Genomic DNA, 22,876 nt, shown 5'->3' with positions numbered 1-22,876 from the left:
TTGACTGTGATTTCCACCCCAAAGTGCTATTCCATAGCTCAGATTAGAATGAAATAGGCCAAAATATGCAAGTTTTAGAGTATGTGAGTGTGTAATTTCACGGAGTTGTCTTATCAAGTAGGTATAGGTGGAGAGTTTTTTGATTAAATGATCCACTTGGATAGGTATTCCATTTCAAGTCAGAGTCTGTCTACCAAATGAGAACACAAATATAACACGAACAAGGTTTATTCACAAATTGAAACTGAGTTTACAATGATAAATTAAGCTACGAATTAGATTATATTTATATGTACCTATGGGTATTTTATGCTTAAAACTAGCATTGGTTGTTTTTCTGTTAATAATTCATTCTCGTGCCTCTGCTCACATGGCTATAGGACATTTGCGCACACCTATTGTTTGAAGAAGAAAATTGTAGGACATTTGCGCACAATTTTATAACAATAGGACGAGAAATGATTAATGGATTTTTTTGGAAAACCGGACATTTGCGCACAATGTTCATTTTATGTCAGGGGTTTCCAAAATATTGACAAAAATAATCACCCAACTACTAATCAAACCACTATCGATTGGTCTTCAACCCTTCCCGTAGTTTGCGGGGGGGGGGATGTGCTCGATTTTTCAAGTAACACACACCTGAATCATATATTATTTGGTAAACGAATTTGGACGTGCGATATATCGAATAGTATTGATCTTATTTTCTGGTTCCTAACGCCTCAAAGCCACTCTGTGCCCCAAAAAGGGGACCAAAATTTTGAAAAATCGTGAAAAGTCGTGCGACACTATGGAATGGTATGTTTTCGAGGTCACTGAGAACGAATATGAATGGACTTATTTTCTGAGTCCAACCCCTCAATGTCCCTCTGTGGGAGCCAAAATTTTGAAAAATCGTGAAAAAGTTGAGTGATATATCGAATGGTATGTTTTCGAGGTCGTTGAGTACGAATATGAACTTATTTTTTCATTTTAATGCTCGCATAAATAAAATTTTCCTTCGTTTGGGAACCACTGACGAAAATTCATCAAGTGTGCGCAAATGTCCCTCGTTTAATAGGTGTGCCCAAGTGTCCTATACCTTTTCAAACGAAAGGGAAAGTGTGCGCAAATGTCTTTTTACCGCTCACGTACCTACCAAGTGCATACTTTTATTTTACCTAAGCCTTGTTTAGGTTCGTTGTCCTTCATTCTACCTATACATTTGTACTTGCACACTGCAAATTTTCCTCTTCTCAAAAAGGAAAGTCTTCATTTTTACACAGGGTAATTTTTTTCCTAAAGAAATTTGTTCCTTTTTTCAAATCAATTTTTATTTCTTCCAAACTTTTCCTTCTTTCCTCTAGTTAACTTAGCCTTATTTTCAAAATTTCTTTTATTTATCTTATAAATAATAATATATACAACCCATCCTATGGTTGCAGTGATGCCTATCAACTAGGTGAGGTATATGATATCTGCAGAAACTCCACTCAACATGGAAATTATTTCAGTACATCCCAGTGTACTTCATCTATCTGGTTTTGATTTCGAAATGTAAAATTTCCAACACCAATTGGAAGGACCAAACACCACATTTCAAAATCAAAACCAGTCAGAAAGAATTGGAGGAAAAACTTTCAAAGTTGGAGCTCATAAAACCACCAGCACCATTTTTCGAAAATGACTACCTGGCAGAGGCTATGTCACATAGTATATGGGTTGAAATTGCTCCTGGCAGGTTATAATTGATTTTGAGCTATTTTTCTATTTTTTTCTGTGGTGTTGTGAATACTTAATTACCTAGTTTGTAAATCAGGGACGGGTTTGTATTAAGTTTTCTCACAAGTACTCTTGTGTGAGCTGGTTCACACTTGAAGTGATGAACTTTGTTGAGTTCTAAGTAACTTCTGCTCAGAAAGAGGTATTGTGCCCATTTAGGTGCTTCGTCTGAATAATCAAAGTAGGTAGTCTATGTAGCATAGGCCTGTGTTTAAGTTAAGTCACAATTCTTCTGTGCATTTCCTGCTGTAGTTCTGAATACATCGTTTGATTTGTCATAGGCTATCAGCATCTGATCTACACAGTTCATCTTCATGTCTGAAGTACACTGGGATGTACTGAAATAATTTTCATATTGACTGGAGTTTCTTGGCTGGTATTCTGATTTCCACATGAATTTTTGTGCCTGAGAATTGGCAATGGGTTAACTCCTTTGTGTAGTATTCCATTATTTCTGAAATTGGTATGGCTGCCAATTTCAGAAATAATGCAATAATACACAAAGGAGTTAACCCATTGCCAATTCTCAAACACAAAAATGTTCATTTTTTTCTTTGTCAAGATCTAGTCCTACTTGTCTCAACACTCGAGTGATGTTTTCAAAATTTTCAGAGAAGTGGTTGTGGTGATAAGGTTGGCATGATCCTTGAGGATTACTTCTCTCACATTTTTGTATTTTTTCTTAGATTTTATTTTTGTTTTCCTACAATGGATAAACTTTTTTTTTTGGTGATTGCATCGCAGCAGAAATTGAGAAAATCTCCCATAAAATGAACTCCTCTCTCCACTTATCTATGTGGAAAAACTATTTTAGAAATTGCTAATTTCACCAAAAAAATGAATTCTGCGGATTCAGCAGTTTAAACTAGGTACTCGTAAATCTCAAACAATGGTTTTGTTATATCTTTCAATCCGTACTTAGAATATTTCTTAGCTTCGGCTAGTCATTTATGTATTTATTTATTTATTATTTGTCTTTTATTATGGAAATATGTTTTATATCTTAGTCTACTTACTAGAATCACAATATTTTCTATATTAGCCCCACATAATGGACATGGGGTTTTCCTCCTCTCCATCAGTAATCTGCCAATGCACCATTGGCAATAGGTGTTGTGTCCACATGGTAGTAATTTGATTTGTTCCCTATCATTTTATTGGCAGATACTGCATTTTTCTCGTTGGTACCTTGGTCTATATCCAGGGTATGTGATAAACTGCATTTCGTCTCTCCGCACCATTGGTTCTGGCTCAGGAGGAGGATGTCCATCCTATCCCTCCAGTGTTGCTCCATTAGCCCCTCCAGTTCTGCTCTTATGCTGGGCTGATCGTTCCATGGTACTGTTCCACTGGCCTCAGACCGTTTCATAAATAAAAACCACCTATCTCTGTACCATTTTTTTAATAGATACATATAACTGACACAATTCAAATTTTCAACATATTTTAAAGAAATCTTGCACAATTACGGTGACACTGATTTCACAATCCCAACGAGATATAGAAGAGATTTTAGGTCAGCTCGACTCACTACTCACTTCTCGGATGAAAATGACTGACACAATGACATATTCAACGAGATTTTCCCTGTTTTACTATTAAATAGGTAAGTATATCAAACAAAATCCACAATTTAATATCTCGATAAAAATCCACAAGATAAAAAGATAAAAGAAATCGAACTATTTCGGTAATATTAATTTTCTAATCCGACGAGAAGTGGAAGATATTGGGTATTGAACAAGACGTGGTTCTTTTTTATCTGACTCGAATGCTAGTCACAAAAAAAACATACTTAAGTATTCGAATAATTAATCAAGAAATACGATTTTGCCTATTCCCCTCCCTATTTCCTATGTTTTACCATTAGATGACGCATTTTTTTTTCTTATGTCAGCTCGTTGGGTTCGGCGAGCTGAGCTTTTTGTTAACCTCATCAATTTTATAAAACAAATCCTGTCAAATTCGATAACGGTATACTTTCTACGTAACAGTACCCTGTCAGGGTAGTTTATTGAAAGCTTCAAATTTCAAGATAAACTTGATAAGAAGATGAATAATTTTCATCCAAATTTAATTTCTGCACTTTTGAAGAATTTTGTCCCCAAAACTGGATCGTATTTTTGGGATTGTTAAAAATAGCGTCCTGCAACCTATATCAAAATACTTAGGTTATTCTTATTATTTCAGCAGAAACTCGTTATATTCTCATCACAACATTTTTTTGTGCACTTTTGAAGACTGTTGGATGCAAACTTGAGTCATGATTCTCTAGATTTCAGATGTGCTTGAATTTAAATTTGTTTAGACAGTGATTTGGTACGATAACATGCGTGATTCATTTTTTAAAAACAACTTTGCCCCAAAGTGGAAATTAAACTTTCGAGGAATTTTGAATCGTCAAACACTCGGGTAATTTTTCATCAGGTGTTCTACCTACTTACTAGGCTGACAACGTAGGTAAAAATTCACTGCAGGTACTTGCAATAAATCCATAAATTTTCTCATTTATAACCGACGATAATAAATGCCGTTTTATAGACATTGTTATTAGAAGGTTTTGTAATTAATTTAAAATTCAACAAAATTCGAGAGATGAAACCTCTCCGTTTAATACCTATTTTTACGCGGTAGTTAACGAGTGAATTTCATCATGCCCGAAACCTCCGTTATGTAAATAATGGTAAGCAGCGTGCGGCGCGCCGGAAAAAAGATCGGGACCTCTAAAAGCGCGGAAGGGACTGCACGGAGAGGAGTTTTTAATTAACGCTAGGAGATAAAGCAGAACCGAGGCAAAATGAAGTACAACTCTTAAGAGCTAAATGTTGCGGCTTTGTCGTTAAGGAGGAGGATATTGTGTAACGTTAACCAGTCATGAAACGCTTCGAAGGATCAAACGAACGTTTTAATAAATTAAATTTTTTTTTGTTCGGTATAATTGAGAATTTTAATTGAAATTCGTTTACCGAAAGGGACGTTGCGTTGAGAAAATATACTGGGCTGAGGAGAGTGCGAAAAAAAACAGACCAGAATAATCGTCATCCAGCCGAGAAAATCACGCGATAAATAATTACTATTATTTAATGAAACACAACGTGATACATGGAAATTGATGCCGAGTAAAAGGATGTCGTTGTGGTATGCGCCGCGCCGCAGCCGAGAGCAACTTTTCGTACAGTGTGTAAACTTATGTAGGCTATATGGAAATACGTTGTATTCAAAATGGGCCCTTCAATCGTGATTATTTTTCTAATGTTTACAGCGTGTTAATTAAAAGGGCTTAGGTTGACGTGTTAAGTGCTTTCTTGAATTTCAACCGGCAGTATGTTTTTTCCCTCGTCCTCAACTCATCGTCGTCGTCATCATCCCTCGGTTGATTAAGCTATTTGATGAGATTGTTACATGCTTCATTGCTTTCGGTGAAGTGTGAAATTTCGATGTTCACGTAGTACATACGTGAAAAATATTAAAGAATATGACGCTTTTCATCTCGCTTCCTTCGAAGAAGAAACGTTAAAAATGAACTTAGGAGGAGTTTTTTTCCCTCTCTCATTTCCTTAATTTGTGTCTGAAATTGAACAATAATATTTCACAAGTGAATGTTCGTACGAGTTGTAATTTTGTGGAAACTTGTTTCGCCGTGATTCACATTTTTACTGTGCGGATTGTGTAGGTGATTTTAAGATTCGCGTCAATATTGCATTTTTTTGCTTCCTTACTTATTACTTTATATTTCTTCAACTCGGCTTGATTTCAAGAATGCGTATGGCTTAAAATTGAGTCAATGCGAATGCGTATGTGTGTAGGATAATGATTTCGAAAGACATGTTTTTTCGAGCGTATTTTACTTACCTACTGTTCTGTATTCGAATTTTGTTGAAAGTTATTTTACGGCTGGTTGTCAACGTAATATGGTTTTTCGAGAGAAATTTCTCACTGGTGAGGAGGCTTGCGCTGTTATGAGAAAGGTTGCGAAGATTGTGCGACGAGTTTATAATTTTAAATTTGTCTCGTCGAGCAAACGAAAAAATTAGCGAAATTGTTTTATCAAGCAGAGATTGCTCGAATGAAGCGAATTGACTCATATATTGTAACCATGTGGAACAGTTCGAGTTTTTTTTCAAAAATTTTATCAAAATGAAATTTATTATGTAGGTGGATGTACTGATTCGATCATTTTTGCAAAATAATAAGCAACTGGTGAGATTAAGTGAAATAGGTAGGTACCTACTCGTTTTATTCAAGCAACTTAATTAAGCAAGTGCAAATTTCTGGAGATGGTTATTCGAAGATATGTTCAAAACTGAAGGATATCAACTTTACGACAAAATACAGATCCATCTGATTTGAATTAACTTGAGGTGTCCAGCTCACTTTCAATTTGAGGGGGGCCACGATTCTTGGAAAAGTAGGGATTCATTCAGCAAATATGGTGGAAATTAGTCCTGAAAATGATATCAACTCCCTCGAACCGAATATCATCAATTTGAGCCATTTTATAACCCCTGGCATGATTTCTTTTTTCTCCGAAATTTTTGAATTTCTTTGAGAAGATATATAAACCCTCAAAGAGGGGGTTTTGTTAAAAAAAAATCGTGATTTGTTCGCTCCTGTCGCCACCCAACCTGTTTTAGAAAAAAATGATCAATCTCAGTATTTGAGATTCTACGCTGATCTTTGCTATTGTTGTCAAAATCCAAGTTCTACTGCGCAGTTGAAAATTTGTGTTTTTTGGATAAGTTAATACTAAGTATAGTATGTACCTAAATTTGTCTTTCAAAAAGTTTTTCTTTGCAAATATTTCGAATTATGCCAAAATATTGAAAGATATCATTCTTAAAAATTGGGAAATATTTTGAAACGCAGTAGAGTCAATTTTTTCGTCATTATTTCCAATTTCAAAAAAAGTCAGAAAAATATCCAAAAACTTATGTATGAAATTTTTTTGATTTTTCGAAGTGGGCAAAAATGACTTAAAAAGTTTACTCCACAGTGTTCAAAAATATTTCGTCAGTTTCAGGAGTGACATCTTTCAATATTTTGGCATAATTTAATGCGAAATATTTGCAACGAAAAAGTTTTCAAAATTCACGAATCAATCCAAAAATAAGCGATTTGCAAATTTTCAACCTCGCAGTAGAGCCCTAAAACTGGTCTTGGATTTTGACGGCAATGGCATAAATAGACGCAGAATCTCACATACTTTTATTTGGGACTTGAGACTTGATCATTTCTTCCAATACAGGTTGAGCAGTGACAAGGAGGGGAAAAAACCTCGACTTTTGAAAAAAAAAATTAGGGACACCTTGGGGCATGAAAATGCTTGTGGGCAACTTTAAACTCAAAATGAAAGTCTCTGCCGAATTTGGTCAAAATTCGCCGACTATTCTGGGCGATCTTCCCTATACAACATAAAAGTGTACCTACCTAATTTCAGCCTTTCATGTTAATTTTGATTTTTTGATGGGAAATAGGTACCTAATAGCTCTTTGAAATTTGAACAAACTGTCTAAAAGTCGAAACATGAATTTTCAGTACTTAATGTGAATTTGCGTTGGTGGTGTAAGTACATTGAGGTCCTCTGGTTCTTTCGATTTCCCTCTGCCCGGTCTAAAGATTTTGTGTCTGTTGGGTTATATCTTCTATATTACCCAGTACCCACCTTCTGAAGTATTACCTAATTATAATGTAGTTCAAGAATCAATTTTGGATTTTCCATTCACTTGCCTCATAGCTGTTCACAGTTCTATAATGATGATGGTAAGTAATAATTTTTGTTTTCGATTGTTCTGCAGATATTCCCATAGTTTCACTGGCATTTGGCAGCAAATTGAACAGTAGCATTATACGAGAAGGTGTGGATGTATATTTTGAATGCAATATTAAAAGCAATCCTTGGGTATACAAAGTGAATTGGAGATTCAATGTAAGTATATTTTATTTCTTTTTTATTTCTATTTTTAGTAGTATCAATGTAATCCAGTCTGAGAAAGAAAAAAGAACTGAAAAAATTGATGGTTTTAAGGCTTTCTTGAATGATGTCAAAGAATTCACAGATTTAAAAACAAAAAATTGAAAAAAAAATAATTGGAGAATTCAATTAAAATTTTTGTATTCAGGCATCTGCATTCAAATGTTCAAAAAATAATCGTTGAAAAACATTTAAAGATTCAAATTTTATTGAATAACGAATAATGATCGAAAGAAAAAAATGCTCTTCAGTAATTTGTGCATGCATTTGCATTACATTGGTTTCCAAATCACATTAAAGATGAGAAACTGTACGACATGGTTTTTAAATTCAAAATGATGTCCCTAAATTTGAGACCCCCCCCCCCCAGAACAGTTCATTTAGATAACTTCGGTCGCTTAAATTATAATAATGTTATTTATTGTTAGTTCTGTACTGCCCTCCTTCTCCTCATAAAGTGATAAAGATATAATACTCGCCATTTATTTGGAATTAAAATGAACATCTCGCATTTTGGTAACCTTTGATAATACGTGTGTATCTTTAAGAAAAGGTATGTTTAAATACGATTTTACGTTTTAATTCAATTTTACGGGATAACAAGGACGGTAGGTAGTTAGGTACCTATTCGGTTTATAGCGCGTAGAAAAGATAAAAATATATAAAAACTCGGGGATAACGCGAACAAAAAAAAAGTAGAGAAAAAGAAAGCAAAAGAAGCAATGAAAAAAAGAGAACATAATGAGATTACATATATGTGTTTGTTATTTGTTTGTAAAAAGGGCAAGACCATACATAATAATCCGAGTAAGGGAATGTTAGTGAGTAATCAGAGTTTAGTCCTTCAAAAGGTATCCAGAATGGAAGCAGGTTTATATACGTGCGTTGGAAGTAATCAAGAAGGCGATGGGGAAAGCAGTCCACTTTATCTGGATGTCAAATGTAAGTTTACCTTTTTATCGTGTAAGTATTCTCTAAATAAAATGGCCGCTACGTGATATTTTTTTAAAATTACAATTAGTTATTTTTTCTTGTCGCTTCAGTGTATGCTAAAATGCGCGTACTATAGACGAGACTGAGTGAGAGAGCGAATAAAAGTATTTTATAATTTTAAGCAAATTACGTAACTACAAATAGTTCGTTTTACCAAGTATAAGCTTATTTACAGCTATAGCTAAATCAACTGATGAGATTATACTATTTAATTCTCTATGTATAACGAGATGAGCTGATGCTATCCCTGCAAAGTTTAATGGAAAAATTTGATTTTTTTCTGCACTAATTTTTAAATAACTAGGTGAAAAAAAGTACTACATACTTTTTTTCACTTGTCTAAAATCTGCATAATTTGTCCGTGAAAATGAATTCTCTATTACGTTCGTTTACCCTGCGATATCTTCCAGTGTTAGTTTTTTTTTTCGTTCTCTCTTTCTCTCTCTATCGCTGGAGCTATACTCGAAATGAATTAATTAATGTAAAATGTTGCTGCTGCAAAAAAATGCACTGTGAGAGATTAAAAAAGTTGTCGGTATTGTCGAACGTATATTTTTCATATTTTGCTCGATGGGCGAAATTTTCATACTGTAAGGTAAAGTTTGGTTAAATTAGCGATGGAAAAAAAAACCAGACGATCGGTTTACCGACGAAGGGTTTTTACGATCGAGTGGAAAAAACTCACGGAAGAAAACAGTTGTTCGACGAGTAGAACATTTTAATAATTAATAAACGAACGGGTTGATTAATTAGAGAAAACTGAAACAGCTTCGCAACGAAACAATATTTGTCGCGACGTGCTTTTTTGTTTCTAGTAAAAACGTAAATTTATGCCATATCAACAAGTGACTTCTACCGTTAAGTGCATAGAAAACTTATATGAGCTGATACAAAATTAGAAAGTGTGGAAACATCGATTCCTTGAACCTATTTAAATTTTAAAAATTTGATCATGATCTCACATCTGTCTCCGTGTGGCCTCCTAGATTAATTTTAATGATTTGAAATACCAAAAATTATAAATTAAGTCAATTTATAATTTTTTAAAAATTGTGACAATAATGACGAGATTTTGTTCATTCCAGATGCACCAATTTGTAGACCAGGCCAAGAGACGACATATGGAGTAGGCCGAGGCGAGGTAGCTCTCATTGCCTGCGAAATCGAAGCTAATCCGACAGATTTGAAATTCGTTTGGAAATTTAATAATACATCAGGGAGCACGAATATATCATCGGAGAGCTTCCGAATTGAAGGAACCAGAAGTGTAGCGAAGTTTATCCCAACTACCGAACTGGATTATGGATCTTTGTATTGTTGGGCTAGCAACCAACTTGGCATGCAAAGTGAACCTTGCGTTTACCACATCATTCCGGCAGGTATTATAAATTATAAGTTTCACGGGAATTAGCGCGAGATTAATTTTATATAGATGGGGTTCGAAGATAGAGGGGGATTTAAGAGAGAATGTCGTACCGTGTACCTTGTTTTCTCTTTTTATTTTATTGCAAAGAAAACTATTACACTTGATAATCGCGAGCGAGCAGTGAAAAAGTTTTTTTTCATAGTTTTTTACGTGTCGCTGCAAATGTACTTAATCCAGTTTGCTACGTAGACGAATACGCTTTTGATATTGTTTTTAATAGCGATTCGATTTTTATAGGTATTTCGTCTTTTGTATAAATGAGATTTTGAAATTTTCTCCGAGTAAATGCAAACTCTCGTCGAGTTTTCTTCTTCTATTTTTTTATCCCGTTTGCATCAAAAGTGCGCAATCGGATATGAAACTCTGGCTTATGAAAGAGGTTTTTGGATTTTATACCAAGACAGTGGGTAAAAAGGCGGGGAAAAGTCGAACGGTTTTCCATGCAGTTCTTGAGAAAATAATGCGAAAGGCAAAGTTTGTCGAAGACAAGAGCTCTTCGATTATTTTAAACCGTCTGAGTGAGACGATTGTTTTTTCGTGTGGTTCCAATGTTCTCAGCCCTTTGATGTTAATTTCAAATCTCCGGGGTGCTTTTACATTATAATAGAGTGAACAATTTTTCGTTTAATCATATTTTAAAATACTGTTTTGATATTTTTCGAAAAGTTAACGCGTCTCTGTCTGTAGCGATCTGAATTTAATACAAGTGCAATCAAACGTCAACTGTAAAAGTTGAATCGAATTTCTTAACAAATGTTTGCTGAAAATTCAACAAATACCCACTTTATAATATTGCTATTGCAACGTAAGCGCTGTAAAGAATATCTTTAATTGTTGCTTATCTCTTCGGGGAGGTTTCACCCTCATGATGGCACTTCAACGGACGAGGTGTTGGAAGACGAGAACCTCTTATCGTGTGAGGTGTTTTTGTTTTTGTTGTGTAGGTATTTTTATACCATAGTCCAAGATTACTTGATTTATTGCTAGAAAAAGAACGTGAAGTGTTTCTACAATATACATACCGGATGGTTACAGTTACACCCTCGCGAATGTAGCCGAGGGTGCGGTATTCCGCATTTATTTTGTATTTCGCTAAAATTTACGAGCGTTTTCTCAATCCGTCTATGAAACTTACTTTTCGTTTTACTTTGTCTTGATGTGTTCAAGTTTTCGGCCATTCTCTAGAACGTTACACTACCTTACCTACTTATGTTAGGAGAGTAAAAAAGATATAGCCGCAGAGGGAACAAATTTTAAGAGAATAGGTACTATGTAGGTATATTTTATATTTAAGAATACAGGGTCCTTTATGATACATAGTTACTTGGAAAATGAAAACCATTACTTTTCACGCGAATAATAGGTACATAAGTTAAATTGAAATTAAGGAAAAAAAATCCTGGCATTTGCTTTTCATTCAGCGTGTGTTTGTTTTGTTGATTTCATCATAATAACCTTATCTCTACATAGGCCTACATACAACATATGAGTACATCGCATAAAAATTTCTGAGATCTCTTCTGAACACAAGTTGAAAAAGCAATAAAAACACGACGAATTAACAAAAATTGATGAATGAATTAAAATATAATGAAACTTAGGTAAAAAAATTACTTACTTCAATGAAAATTTAAAATAGTAAAGTAAATTAGGTACCTTGTGTCCAAGTGATTGTTTGTATTGTAAAGGTTATTACAAGATCTGCATTGGCATTTGTTATATTCTCTAAGAAATTGCGTACTTGGTGCCTACATCAATTCCTACTAGGATGTTTTCCTTCCCCTCACTCTTTATTGTGAGAGGTCCTACAAAGTCTAATATTGTAGGTGACCCACGACTCTGCATTCTCCTACATTTACATGCTGCATAAGCCCATTTATCTTCTTCTCCTATTTCCTTTCCTGACATGCCTTACATGTTTGTATGTATTTTTTCATGTCTGTGTACATATTTCTCCAATAATACTCGTATAAGTCCTTTACTTTTCCATACGCCGTGGCAATAGCCTGGCGTGCACCCCCTAAGATGATATGTGCCTGATACATCACTTTTTCCTTCACTATATCAGGTATCACAATCAACTCTTTCCTATCTCAGTTGTGAAAAATCATGTAGCTCGAACATACCTCCTACTCCAGTTAGAAAAAGTGTTGTGTAAATCTGGTTTCTTTGTACCAGTAGGTACGTTTCATTCATCTTGTCAGACATTTCTGAATCTGAATTTCCAGAAGGAATATTTATAAATACCTAATGTAAAATAATAAGCAGCCTAAATTGAATGACCTTTACTGTTTGGAATGGTGCATTTTCGATGAAAAAGTATTATGTATATTAAAATTACTTAGTTGTAATAGTGAGAGTGAGAAAGACTCGTATAAGGAAAAAGTATGATATTGACTGTGTATGAGAAGAATTCTAATAATTTTGTTATAGGCTAATTCTAAGAAATATTCGTTAAGAGGGAAATATTTCTTAGATGCCTGCTTAGCTCAAGATGGAGAGACTTAGTCAATCAAACTACACTATTCACTTAGAACAATCTTTGGTTACCTTTTTAATTAAACGAAATGATAATGCAAGGAGCAATTATGTACAATTAGTTTAATCAGAAATACATATATACATAGTTGAGCAAAGTGTACCAAATAATTTACAAGAGTCTAAACGTAAATTATTCTGTATTGCCATGAGATTCGATGGCGACAGCATAATCGGCCAAGATTATGTGGCGAGATTACAACACACATGAGCTAGGCTCGGAAGATTGGTTTAAGGGTGAATTAAAATACATATCGAAGCAAAGTAAAACAGCTTCTTAAGTAAAATAGATCAATTGATAGATGATTAACACATCGTCATCTACCAATTGATACAATTACACAAGATATATTATTAACATAATTAGATAAATTAAGGGCGCACATAACCCTGAATAAAAGGATACACAATTACCTAAGATGGTTTGAGTACATTTCTGTTTTTACCTGTTCACATTGCCTGCCTCTCCCTGGCAACCCCAATAATAGTCGCTTCGGCAGGTCTGGGTCGGAGTTCCATTTTTGTGGAGACAAAGGCTCAGATTTCCGGATAAATCTGGCCAGTGACTAAAAAGTACCACGATCTTACGCGGGAAATTAACAAAGATCGCGTTATTTAAAATAGTACCATGTCCGTATGAGGAAATTAACGACTTGACACGTTATAAGTACAAAAATTACCATCTATGGATGGGTACAACGAATGTGTGGTTTCCAGAGAGCCGACCAGGTCACCTATTTAGCTGGTTAGAGCTTAAGAGAAACTATTGCGAACTCGTTACTTTTAAGACTGATTTTTTAAGGAATACAAAGCTGGAGCTGAACCTCAGCTTTGACAGAATTGTCGCACGATAGCCTTGAACGCACCCCTACAGTAAGATTCACATAATCTTGCCTATAAGGTCGGCAAGATCATAAAACTATGTTGAGGAGAAATTACATTAAGACCACGTATAGGCGGTCAGGGCAGTCCTGCTCATCACATAGTTACTTCTCCCAAAATTCAAAGATTTCCTTTTTTTTAAAAATAATTTTGAAGAATTGTTAACCCAAAATCAGGTCATGATTTCTGGGATTCCTGCAGAAAAGGGCGTTATAAAACCAATTTTGAAAAAAAAAAAACAAAAAACAAAACATGTTAATGAGAAGTTAGTTCAATTTTTTTAAATGATCAATAATTGTGACGCGGCCAGCGATACCATACCATATGTCGGAAAACTTTTTTTTGAGATAATCGCGTTTTCATGGAAAAAGTCAGAAAATATCAAAAAAATTTTTTTTGTCGATTCATATACTATGAAGCCTATACTTTGGAATGGGTGTACTCACCGATCTCAAACACGTCGTTTTAGTGGTGAAAACCCGGTTTTACAAAAGTGCTTTTCATAAAAAAATGTCAAAAAAAAAAAAAAAAATATTATGATGTAAAACCATTAAAAGATGAAGAAAATCAAAAAAAAAAAAAAAAAATTTAAAAATGTTACAAAAATAACCCAAACTTTCAAACACGTTTTTCTCAGAATTTTGGTTTTTGAATTTCAAAAAATACGCAACTTTGAAATTTTGAAAATTTGTCAGATTTTAATATTTTGAAAATCTGTTTGCACCATTGAAAAGAGGAAGAAAAACACTACCAGAAACCACAATAAAACGAAAAATTTTTTTGCCAACATATGGTATGGTATCGCTGGCCGCGTCACAATTATTCTTAATTCAATTTTAATTTTAATAAATTATAATTACAATTATTTTTTTGTTTATAAATTTAAAAAAAATGAGTCTGTTTGATATGGTATCAAAAGTATTTTTCTTCATGATAAATTTTCAATTCAATTGTAATTTCAGTTTTTCATATTTAAAAGAACTGACCACGTCAGTCTAATGAGCACCTGCAAAATTATTCTCCTAACTACCTACGTTTCATATACATTACCCTTATTTCCTTAAGAAGTACCAACTTGACTGGTAGTGTGGTAGTTATCAGTTCGATGAGTTGCATACTCAGTTCACCGTAAATCCCACCATATGTTGATTAAATTGCATACTCTGTTTGCGTTAAATTTCTGTTTAATATTGAAAAATGCTTTAACACGAGGATTTTTACTGATAGTGAGAGGTCAATTTTTAAATTCTAAAAATGAACACGAATAGTACATACATATATAATGGTGTCGAGTGTGCGCCTTGTGGTTCTCGGCTCCTTCCACAAATAGTTTTTTGACTAATATCTCACGAAATGTTGACCTCAACGCAAAAACAGCTCAGAGGAAGCACCAATTCTCGAGCATTTGTGCTAAAGTCAGTTTGTACAGATTCTATGGTGTTTTTTTTTAAAACTGAAATTTCCAAAAAATTGACGAAGACTCCAAAATGGTTTGAAACCACCGCCAGTTGACTCAACGTGTTGCGATACAACGTGAGTTTCAGTTTTCCATCTTTATTACGTAAAATTTGGTGGAAACTTGAAGTTTCAGAAAGTTGCTGGAGACTCCAGAATTGCTCAAAGCGGCTCGAAACTATTTTCAATCTATTCTGCTGATCATAATTAAAGTATATGTACACATCAAATTTCAGGTTTCTAGGTCAATGAAATTTTGATTTTTTTTCCATTTTTATACTTAGTGGGCCAAAATTTGATTTTCAAAAATTCACGAAAAGTTTAAAAATGCACTTAAAGCAACGGAAATTTTATTTTGGGTGTGGGTATACTTTATATTCTCTTTTGATCTAGGTCTGTCCAATTCGAAAAAATTTCCTGTCAGATGGGATTCCTTCCTTGTAAGGGTGGCACCGACGCGACGACGAGTTAAATCCGAAAAATTCGACCTCAGTGCTTTTAAATTAGTATTGCATTCGGTCTGACACTTCATTTTTGAGTTTTATCTTAAAGGTTGGTCATAATGGTAATAAAATTAGCTATACAGCTTGTTCACACGTTCAAGTTTTTAAGGCGAACCAGTTATGCAACCAAAAATTTGTCGTTTATGATATAACTTGAAAGATATTTAAATATTTTTTCAATTTGTTTCCTGGGTTTTGTTCATTTTTTTTTTCAAACGATATGAAATGAGTAGGTAGGTATTTTACCTCGGCCAACGCGACCAAGGGGAAAAAAATCAGTGGGATATAAATTCGTTCGCAACAAAGTAATATTATTTTGCGAATAAATTTCCATTTCTTTAAAAGGACAATATTTACAAAAATCTACTTTAACCTAAACATTTTGTGTTATAATTTTCCAAAATTTTGTCGAGTCAAAGAAGAAAAAAAAAGATTCAGAAATTTAATATCTGCTTAAAAGAACAGCTGAAAATTACATGGTTATATTTCTTCCTTTTTGTGTTAAAAATAAACCTCTCACTACGGTTCTTTTTTTATCAGTAACTTTGAAACTTATGTTCATTTGATATTTCGTTTCAAAATAAATAAAAAGCGATTTTTTTTTGTAGCGGTCGCGGGCCTTTTCCATGTTTTATTATTCCGATGGAAAATGTCAGATGGGTTTTAAACTGCTTGCCAAAATAAAATCAGGACACGACTTTAATATAATTTTCTTTGAGGTCGAAAAAAAATCATGTTTTAAAAGCGTGAAAGCGAAATGTTAAGAAGGAAGTTATGATAAACACACTATGAATAAGAAAAGCGCGAAGGGAAATGCTTCGAGTGGGCGATTAAAAAAGCACGCCGAATTTATGATTTGCAGGACGGCCAGACCCAGTATCAAATTGTAGCATAACTAATCGAACTTACGACGCATTAAGTATCAGCTGTGACAGCGGTTTTGACGGCGGTCTAAGTCAAGAATTCGGCATGGAAGTTTACGAAACGTTCGACGGAGAGTTGATTAGAAATTCCACCGGTAGCGAGCCGGTATTCACAGTTACCGGTCTATTTTCGGGCGTCGAATATGACATCAGATTGTACGCTTATAATTCGAAAGGACGCAGTCGTATGGTACCAATACAAGCGTTCACTTTGAAATCTCCGCAGAAACACGTCGGTAAGTGATAAGTTGTTAAAGTTTTTGAGTACTTAAGACTATGCCAGTTCGCGTGTCATGATTGATGGATGATGGTGCACGACGCGAAGGCGGCATTTGAGCGGATTTTTTTTCTCTTCGCAGTGAGCCTCTTAGAGGCCGAGATTTTCGCTACCGTCGCCTCGTATGACGTGACGGTGTGGTGTAGAGATATGTGCGTATATCGTATAAAGTCAGAAAAAGCTTGTTAAACGGATACGCTTTTATGGCGATTTTGTTCAGCATAAAAGGAAACAGTAAATCAGAAATAGCCTTTGCGGCTCATACGCGTTCCTTCTCACTCGTTCTATCTCGTTTTCTATTTTATATAACAAAAGATTCTAGCTGACAAATGCCGTACTACGTTACCCGATAGTAATGATTTATTACAATTAGCTTTTCGGCATCATTTTAACAGTAGCTTTGTTCCTCATTTCGGTACCTTTGCCGGAGAGTGTTTTTCTCTCTCTCTCGCGCTCCATTTTTAAATCAAAAAATTCTTTGTATTGTTTTTTGCGGCCGTGGGTTTTTTCTACCCCTTGATTTCGAGTTAAAAGGCATTTTCCACCGCGTGAATTTCATATTCGTGTGCGAATACGCGTGTATATATTTTTTTGGAAATTTTTTGTGCCTCAGAAGTGTATACTTTTGTCTTTAGATAAATGTAAATATTAAAAGGACATTTTACGCCGCTTGGCTGCGAATTAAAAAAAATATATATACGAAGGTATGAAAAATCGTGACTTGATTTAGTCTTATTTCGTATTATACTCGTAAATATCCCGGGTGTATGAAATGCGATAATGTACGTAATGCCATGTGCTTTCTTCAGGGCTTAATTCTTGTTGGTTTGGGGATGGCGAATTTGAACATATGTACTTTAGGTCGTAGATCGTAGAAAATAATTGAATAAAATCATCGAATACGCTTTTCTAAATACGTACCTACCCACTTTCTCCTTGTAAAATTCTGACGAATTATTTTACTGCCCATTTCTGCTTAACATCGACATAAATCAACCTCGCAGGTGGTCTAAAATTGGTTAAAAAATACGAAATATCGCGAAGAAACATTTGTTTAGAATATAATGAATTATAAAAACACCAATTTGCAACTTTGTCCATCAGATAATACATCTTCATTAATGTTGAGCGAAAAAATACGGCGGGAGGTTGATACACTAAATAAATGAAGTTTAATTATTTAAAAAAATTATCTTATTATCTCAAAGTTGGACCATCTAGGGAGATAAAAGTTTTCTGTCTTGAAAAATGAATAAAATTTTCAAGTACGCGGTTAAATAGTTGCAAGGTAAAAAGTTTACGATAGGTAAATGAATCACAGCGCAGTGATGGTTATTACGTTGGCAGTTTTTTTCCTTATTTTTTTTCGCGAGTTTGTCGTTATTTTTAATGTTAGTTATTACGAAATTATTCTGAAGTGTGGTTGTGGTAGAGATGACGTATAATTATAATTTATTTTTGCAGGCATTACGCCGGCGGAATTGGATCTGCGTTCGTTAATTGGTGTGTTCGTCGGTACAGGCGTTTCTGTGATTTTACTAATTTGTATCGTTATCGTAATCAAAGTACGATGCAGGTCGTCAAATAAAAATAAAAAAGAAATTCATAAACAGAATAGCAATAGCGTCGATAGCGTCGAGAAAGATCCCGATATTATACCACATAATGAAGGTAAGTTTATACCGTATCTTGATATACGAGTAAGTTTTACTTGTTTTGCAGATAACGAAGCGTTATTTTCAAAATAATTTTTTTTTTTTTTGCAGTAATATTTCAATTCTTACAAATAATTTATTTTAATAAAATGCAATTTTATGAAGTTCAACTCAAAAGTTGTTCAAAAGCAAGCAAGTACTTGAAAGTTCAATGTGCTTGTTTCGGCAATTTTCAACAAATCATACTTATACTTACTCTCAAAATCAAATAGGCACTTGAGTAGGTACATACTTGAATTTTTCTAAAATTTTCTCATCAGTCTGCATAAATGAGGATGGATTGTGAAAAACAAAACAATATTGGAGGATTTTGATCAAATTCGGTAGAAATCTTCATTTTGAGTTGAAAAGTCCTAAGAAAATTTTTCAACTCAAGAAGGTGAACCTGAAAGAAGTATAGGTATGGGTCTTCAAGAAAGAGGCATTTTCAAAAAAATTATGTTTTTTTTTACCATAGTTCTGTTGTATGATGTTCCCAGCATAACGCACATTTTTTTATCTGCTTTGGCTCTTCTACACCTTCCTCCAGGAGCCTGTATTCTGGTTCAAACCCTACTGTCTTCATCTCTGGGATATGACAATATGGTCGGATCGTCCCTCCAAATGACAGGTTCAGCCTCTGGCCACCAGGGAAGGAATTTCCAATGCATACTCTTCTTGTTGTCTTATGAGTCTGTCTAATTCTGATGGGCATGGGGGCTTCCAACGTTCCATTAATCTTTGTCACTGGTATGGCTAGAGTAAATTTTTCATTTTCAAGTTTTTCATTCCGTGTTGTCAAATCTCTTCTAAGGAGGTATGCGTGAAATAGGTAGTTTATGTGCACTACAAGAAGTGTACATTTCATTATGGGTCAATGAACTCACCGAACTTTCTCTGTTTTGACTTGATGATGGATCCCACGAATTTCGGCTGGATGGTTGATAATTTTCGGTGACAACAGGTAATATTTCACAATTTCAGCAACAAATGACGATAATTTTGGGCGGCCAAAATAATTCACGTTCTGATATCTTCTTCAAATCTTCATAAGCCATAAAATTGATCGACGAATTTGCGATAGTAATGTTGTATCAGCGCATGGACGAATGGAAGGCAATATTTAATAAATTCACGTTCTGATATCTTCTTTAGGGGGCGGTTTGCTGTAGTCAACGATCTGAATAATCTTCGAATAATGATGTTTGACTGGCAAGGAAAATTTAGCACGTCCGCGGTCAGTTTATATTTTAAACGGCAAATTTATTGGCGTATTCACGATATTGATTATGTACCAACTCATAGGCGAATGATAGGTGAAATTATTCGATTAGATTTTCAGCCACGCACATTAAATTTTTGGATTATTTTGTGAAATTGACAGTTGGTTATCAGGATCTTGAATTTTTGGATTTTTCACGTTTTAATTATTGATCTCCAGAGTGAACTAGCTCGAAATTTGAGAATTTGTATCAGCTTTGATTTCTATTGAAAACGGACGATATCTCAGTAACTGGATTTTCGTATTCGCATCCTCCTCCAGATTCATTTGAAATATTATCGTCGATTAAATCTGCAACTTCTGTTTCTTGGTACTGGTTCAATTCGATGTTACCGGTAGGAAAAATGATGTACCGAATCGTTGGAAAAATTTTGATCGTTGAAATTTATATGGCAAAATTTCGAGTCACCGATTTAAAACACTTCGTTAACGTTTGATACTGTTTTGGGCACGATCTTTGTATCCGCCGATGCGATGGCGTGATATTTTAGCCATCGTATTGGCGGATGATTTTTTTTTCAAGAATCAACAAAAATTCATTCGACGGCTCATGTTTTCTTACGAGAACACGAGTCGTCGAATATGGCGCGATTTACGATGCCACACCATGCTCTGTGGCTCAGCTCCTATGAAAGCTACAGAAATGAACGACCATTCCATGGATTCAGCAAGATTTTCTGGGTTGGAATACAAAATTTTGTGTCGCTAGGTACATTTTTGCAGCTGACAACTGGCTCGGCCTTTTCGCTCGGTTTCTGTCAAGTATTCACTCTCTCTCCGCTTTAAATCATTCTACACTGGCTCTAACTGTTCCAAATGGCATGGCACGCTCTCCATAAACATTTTTCAATTGATCAGTGATTTTTCTTCCTCAAAATTGTTTCCTCAATGTGAAAATGGATGTCTGCATGTCGTTTACCAAATTTGGACGGACACGTCAAAGCACTTTCCGTTTCAAATGAATGCAAAACACACAAAAATGTACCTAGCGACACAAAGTTTTGTATTCCAACTCAGAAAATCTTGCTGAATCCAACAAACGGCCGTTCGTTTCTGTAGCTTTCATGGGAGCTGTGCCACAGAGCGTGGCTATGGTTTATGAAACACCCCTCGTATCAATAAATCCAAGTAAATCTATTGATTTCATCGCCATACCTTTGTAGAATCTGGCATTTCAAAGAGAAATTACCCTTTGAAAAATACCCGGAAAAATCGAATCTTATGTGCTGATGTTTGATTAAATTTCCAAAATTCTTCATCTCTAGGATAGGATATCAAGGTTGGTGCATCTCTCTTAATATCGTATGGCCAGTTTCTGGTGCTGGTAGTGGAATTTGAAGACCATCTTGTTGATACTGATTGTCCAATTTGTCCAATTCAGAGTGTGTTCTCAGCTGGTGCTCCCAGGGCACCCTATTGGGATGCCCCAGGGCCATGAGAAGCTGAGATATGAAAGGTCACTTATCCAAGGGGGACCTACTTAGCACTTTGATTGTACAGGAAAGAATTCTCCTCTTGAATTCTCTGAACAAAGTCCTTCTAGACTTCAGAGCAAATAACATAAGGCATGTTTCTTGATGTTTCTTGGATATTTGTATTTGTTGGAGTGGCGTTGAATTCTTTTCAATAATTATTGCAGCAACTTATACCTATTCATATACGTAAGGCAGATTCACAATTTAGGAGAGGTTCTGAGGATGCGATGGGTAAGGGATATATGTACTACTATTTCCTCACCCTTTCTCAGAATCATCTCTCCAGCCCTGTAAACCCTCCGATTTTCTTACAGGCTTCCCAATCTTATCTTATCCTATCCCAAAATTAAGCCTAATTTGTGCGATTTGCAAATTTTTAATCGTTCAGTAGAACCCTAAAAATGGTATTGGATTTTGACGGCGATAGCATAGATCGACACAGAGCCTCAAATTATTTCAGAAACATGTTGGGATTGTTGGGTAGGAGCTATAGAGCGAAAAATCACGATTTTTCCAAAAATATTCTCTTTGAGGATCCATATTTCCCCTCCAGGGGGCATCTCCAGTGCTACAATATTTTCTTGATACAAACCTACAACTCAAGGTGGATTTCCACAGAATTTGATCAGTAAATTTCAGGTGATTTCGCTAAATAAAGTTCATATTATAGTATTTCTTTGACAATAAGCAAAAAATTCCAGCACTTGGCTGATTTCTCTCATATTTTTTTCTTAATTAAGCTATTTTGAATTTTGTTTTGGAACTTTCGAACGTTCAAATCAGAGAAAATAAATCACTATCAGGAACCAAAAATTTGAATTCGCAGTTGTCAAGCAAGCATTTCCCAATAATACATACGAATCCTATGAAAATGAACGTCTGACATTTTATGCAATTCCCTCGCGGGGTTGATGAAATTTGAAATATATTTTCTTAATCTTGTTCGCAGAATACTTGGACGAAGATGAAAAAGCATTTGAGCGCTTAAACAATAGCTCCAGATGTTACGGTGTTCAATGTATTCGTGATAATTGTACGTTACCAAAGGTAATTACGACTGTATATTTTTTCTTGAATATTATTTAGATAGGATAAGTACGTACTTAGCATCCACATTGCGGAGTTTTCATTTGAAACGTTCGCGCAACGTAAACGTTTATAATTTTCTTATAACGCGGTTGAAACGCTGACTCGTCGGAAAATATTCGGGTTTGTGATTTCAACACGAACCTTACAAGACCAATCTCTTTAGATATCTACTTTAATCCGATGCCAAAAAAGTAATAATAAAAAGAAAAAGTAAAACTGGAGCAGAAAGATGAGAGTAAAATTTTATTATATGCTGTTTATGGGTACGAAAATGCAAATTCGCTTTTTCATTGTATAAATTCGAATACTCGAATGTAATCATGTTTGAATTTTATCGTCACACAAAGTACCTATTGAGAAACTGTATAAATATAACTTGACGCTATATTTTATACGTAGTTTATCGTGAAAATAGTTTCGGGTACATCTCTAGAGATATTTATTCCCTAATCACTGTTTTATTCGTTTGCTACGTCAGCCTCCCGCGTCTCGAAACGTTCTACGGCGCGAAACGTTGTTGTTACATAAAAAGCATTTCGATATGGAAAATTCGCGTACTACACATTTGGCTCGGTTTTTTGCCCCTGTTTGTCGCGAAATGAAG

General features: G+C 34.8%; 1 protein-coding gene across 7 annotated transcripts in view; it reads left to right on the top strand.

Annotated features, from left to right (window-relative positions):
- LOC135839718 (hemicentin-1-like) overlaps nt 1-22,876 on the top strand; it is a 348,326-nt gene that overhangs the window by 315,225 nt on the left and 10,225 nt on the right. For all 7 annotated transcript variants that reach the window (XM_065355879.1, XM_065355878.1, XM_065355873.1 and 4 more), the window contains 6 exons: nt 7,560-7,690; nt 8,518-8,677; nt 9,814-10,107; nt 16,395-16,691; nt 18,197-18,403; nt 22,133-22,230. In XM_065355879.1, coding sequence (XP_065211951.1) covers nt 7,560-7,690; nt 8,518-8,677; nt 9,814-10,107; nt 16,395-16,691; nt 18,197-18,403; nt 22,133-22,230 — 1,187 coding nt within the window. The remainder of the gene's footprint in view (nt 1-7,559; nt 7,691-8,517; nt 8,678-9,813; nt 10,108-16,394; nt 16,692-18,196; nt 18,404-22,132; nt 22,231-22,876) is intronic.

Source organism: Planococcus citri, chromosome 3, assembly GCF_950023065.1.
Source record: "Planococcus citri chromosome 3, ihPlaCitr1.1, whole genome shotgun sequence".
NCBI lineage: Eukaryota > Metazoa > Arthropoda > Insecta > Hemiptera > Pseudococcidae > Planococcus > Planococcus citri.
The sequence above is the reverse complement of the archived record's forward strand: the minus strand, read 5'-3'. Positions and strand labels throughout refer to the sequence as shown.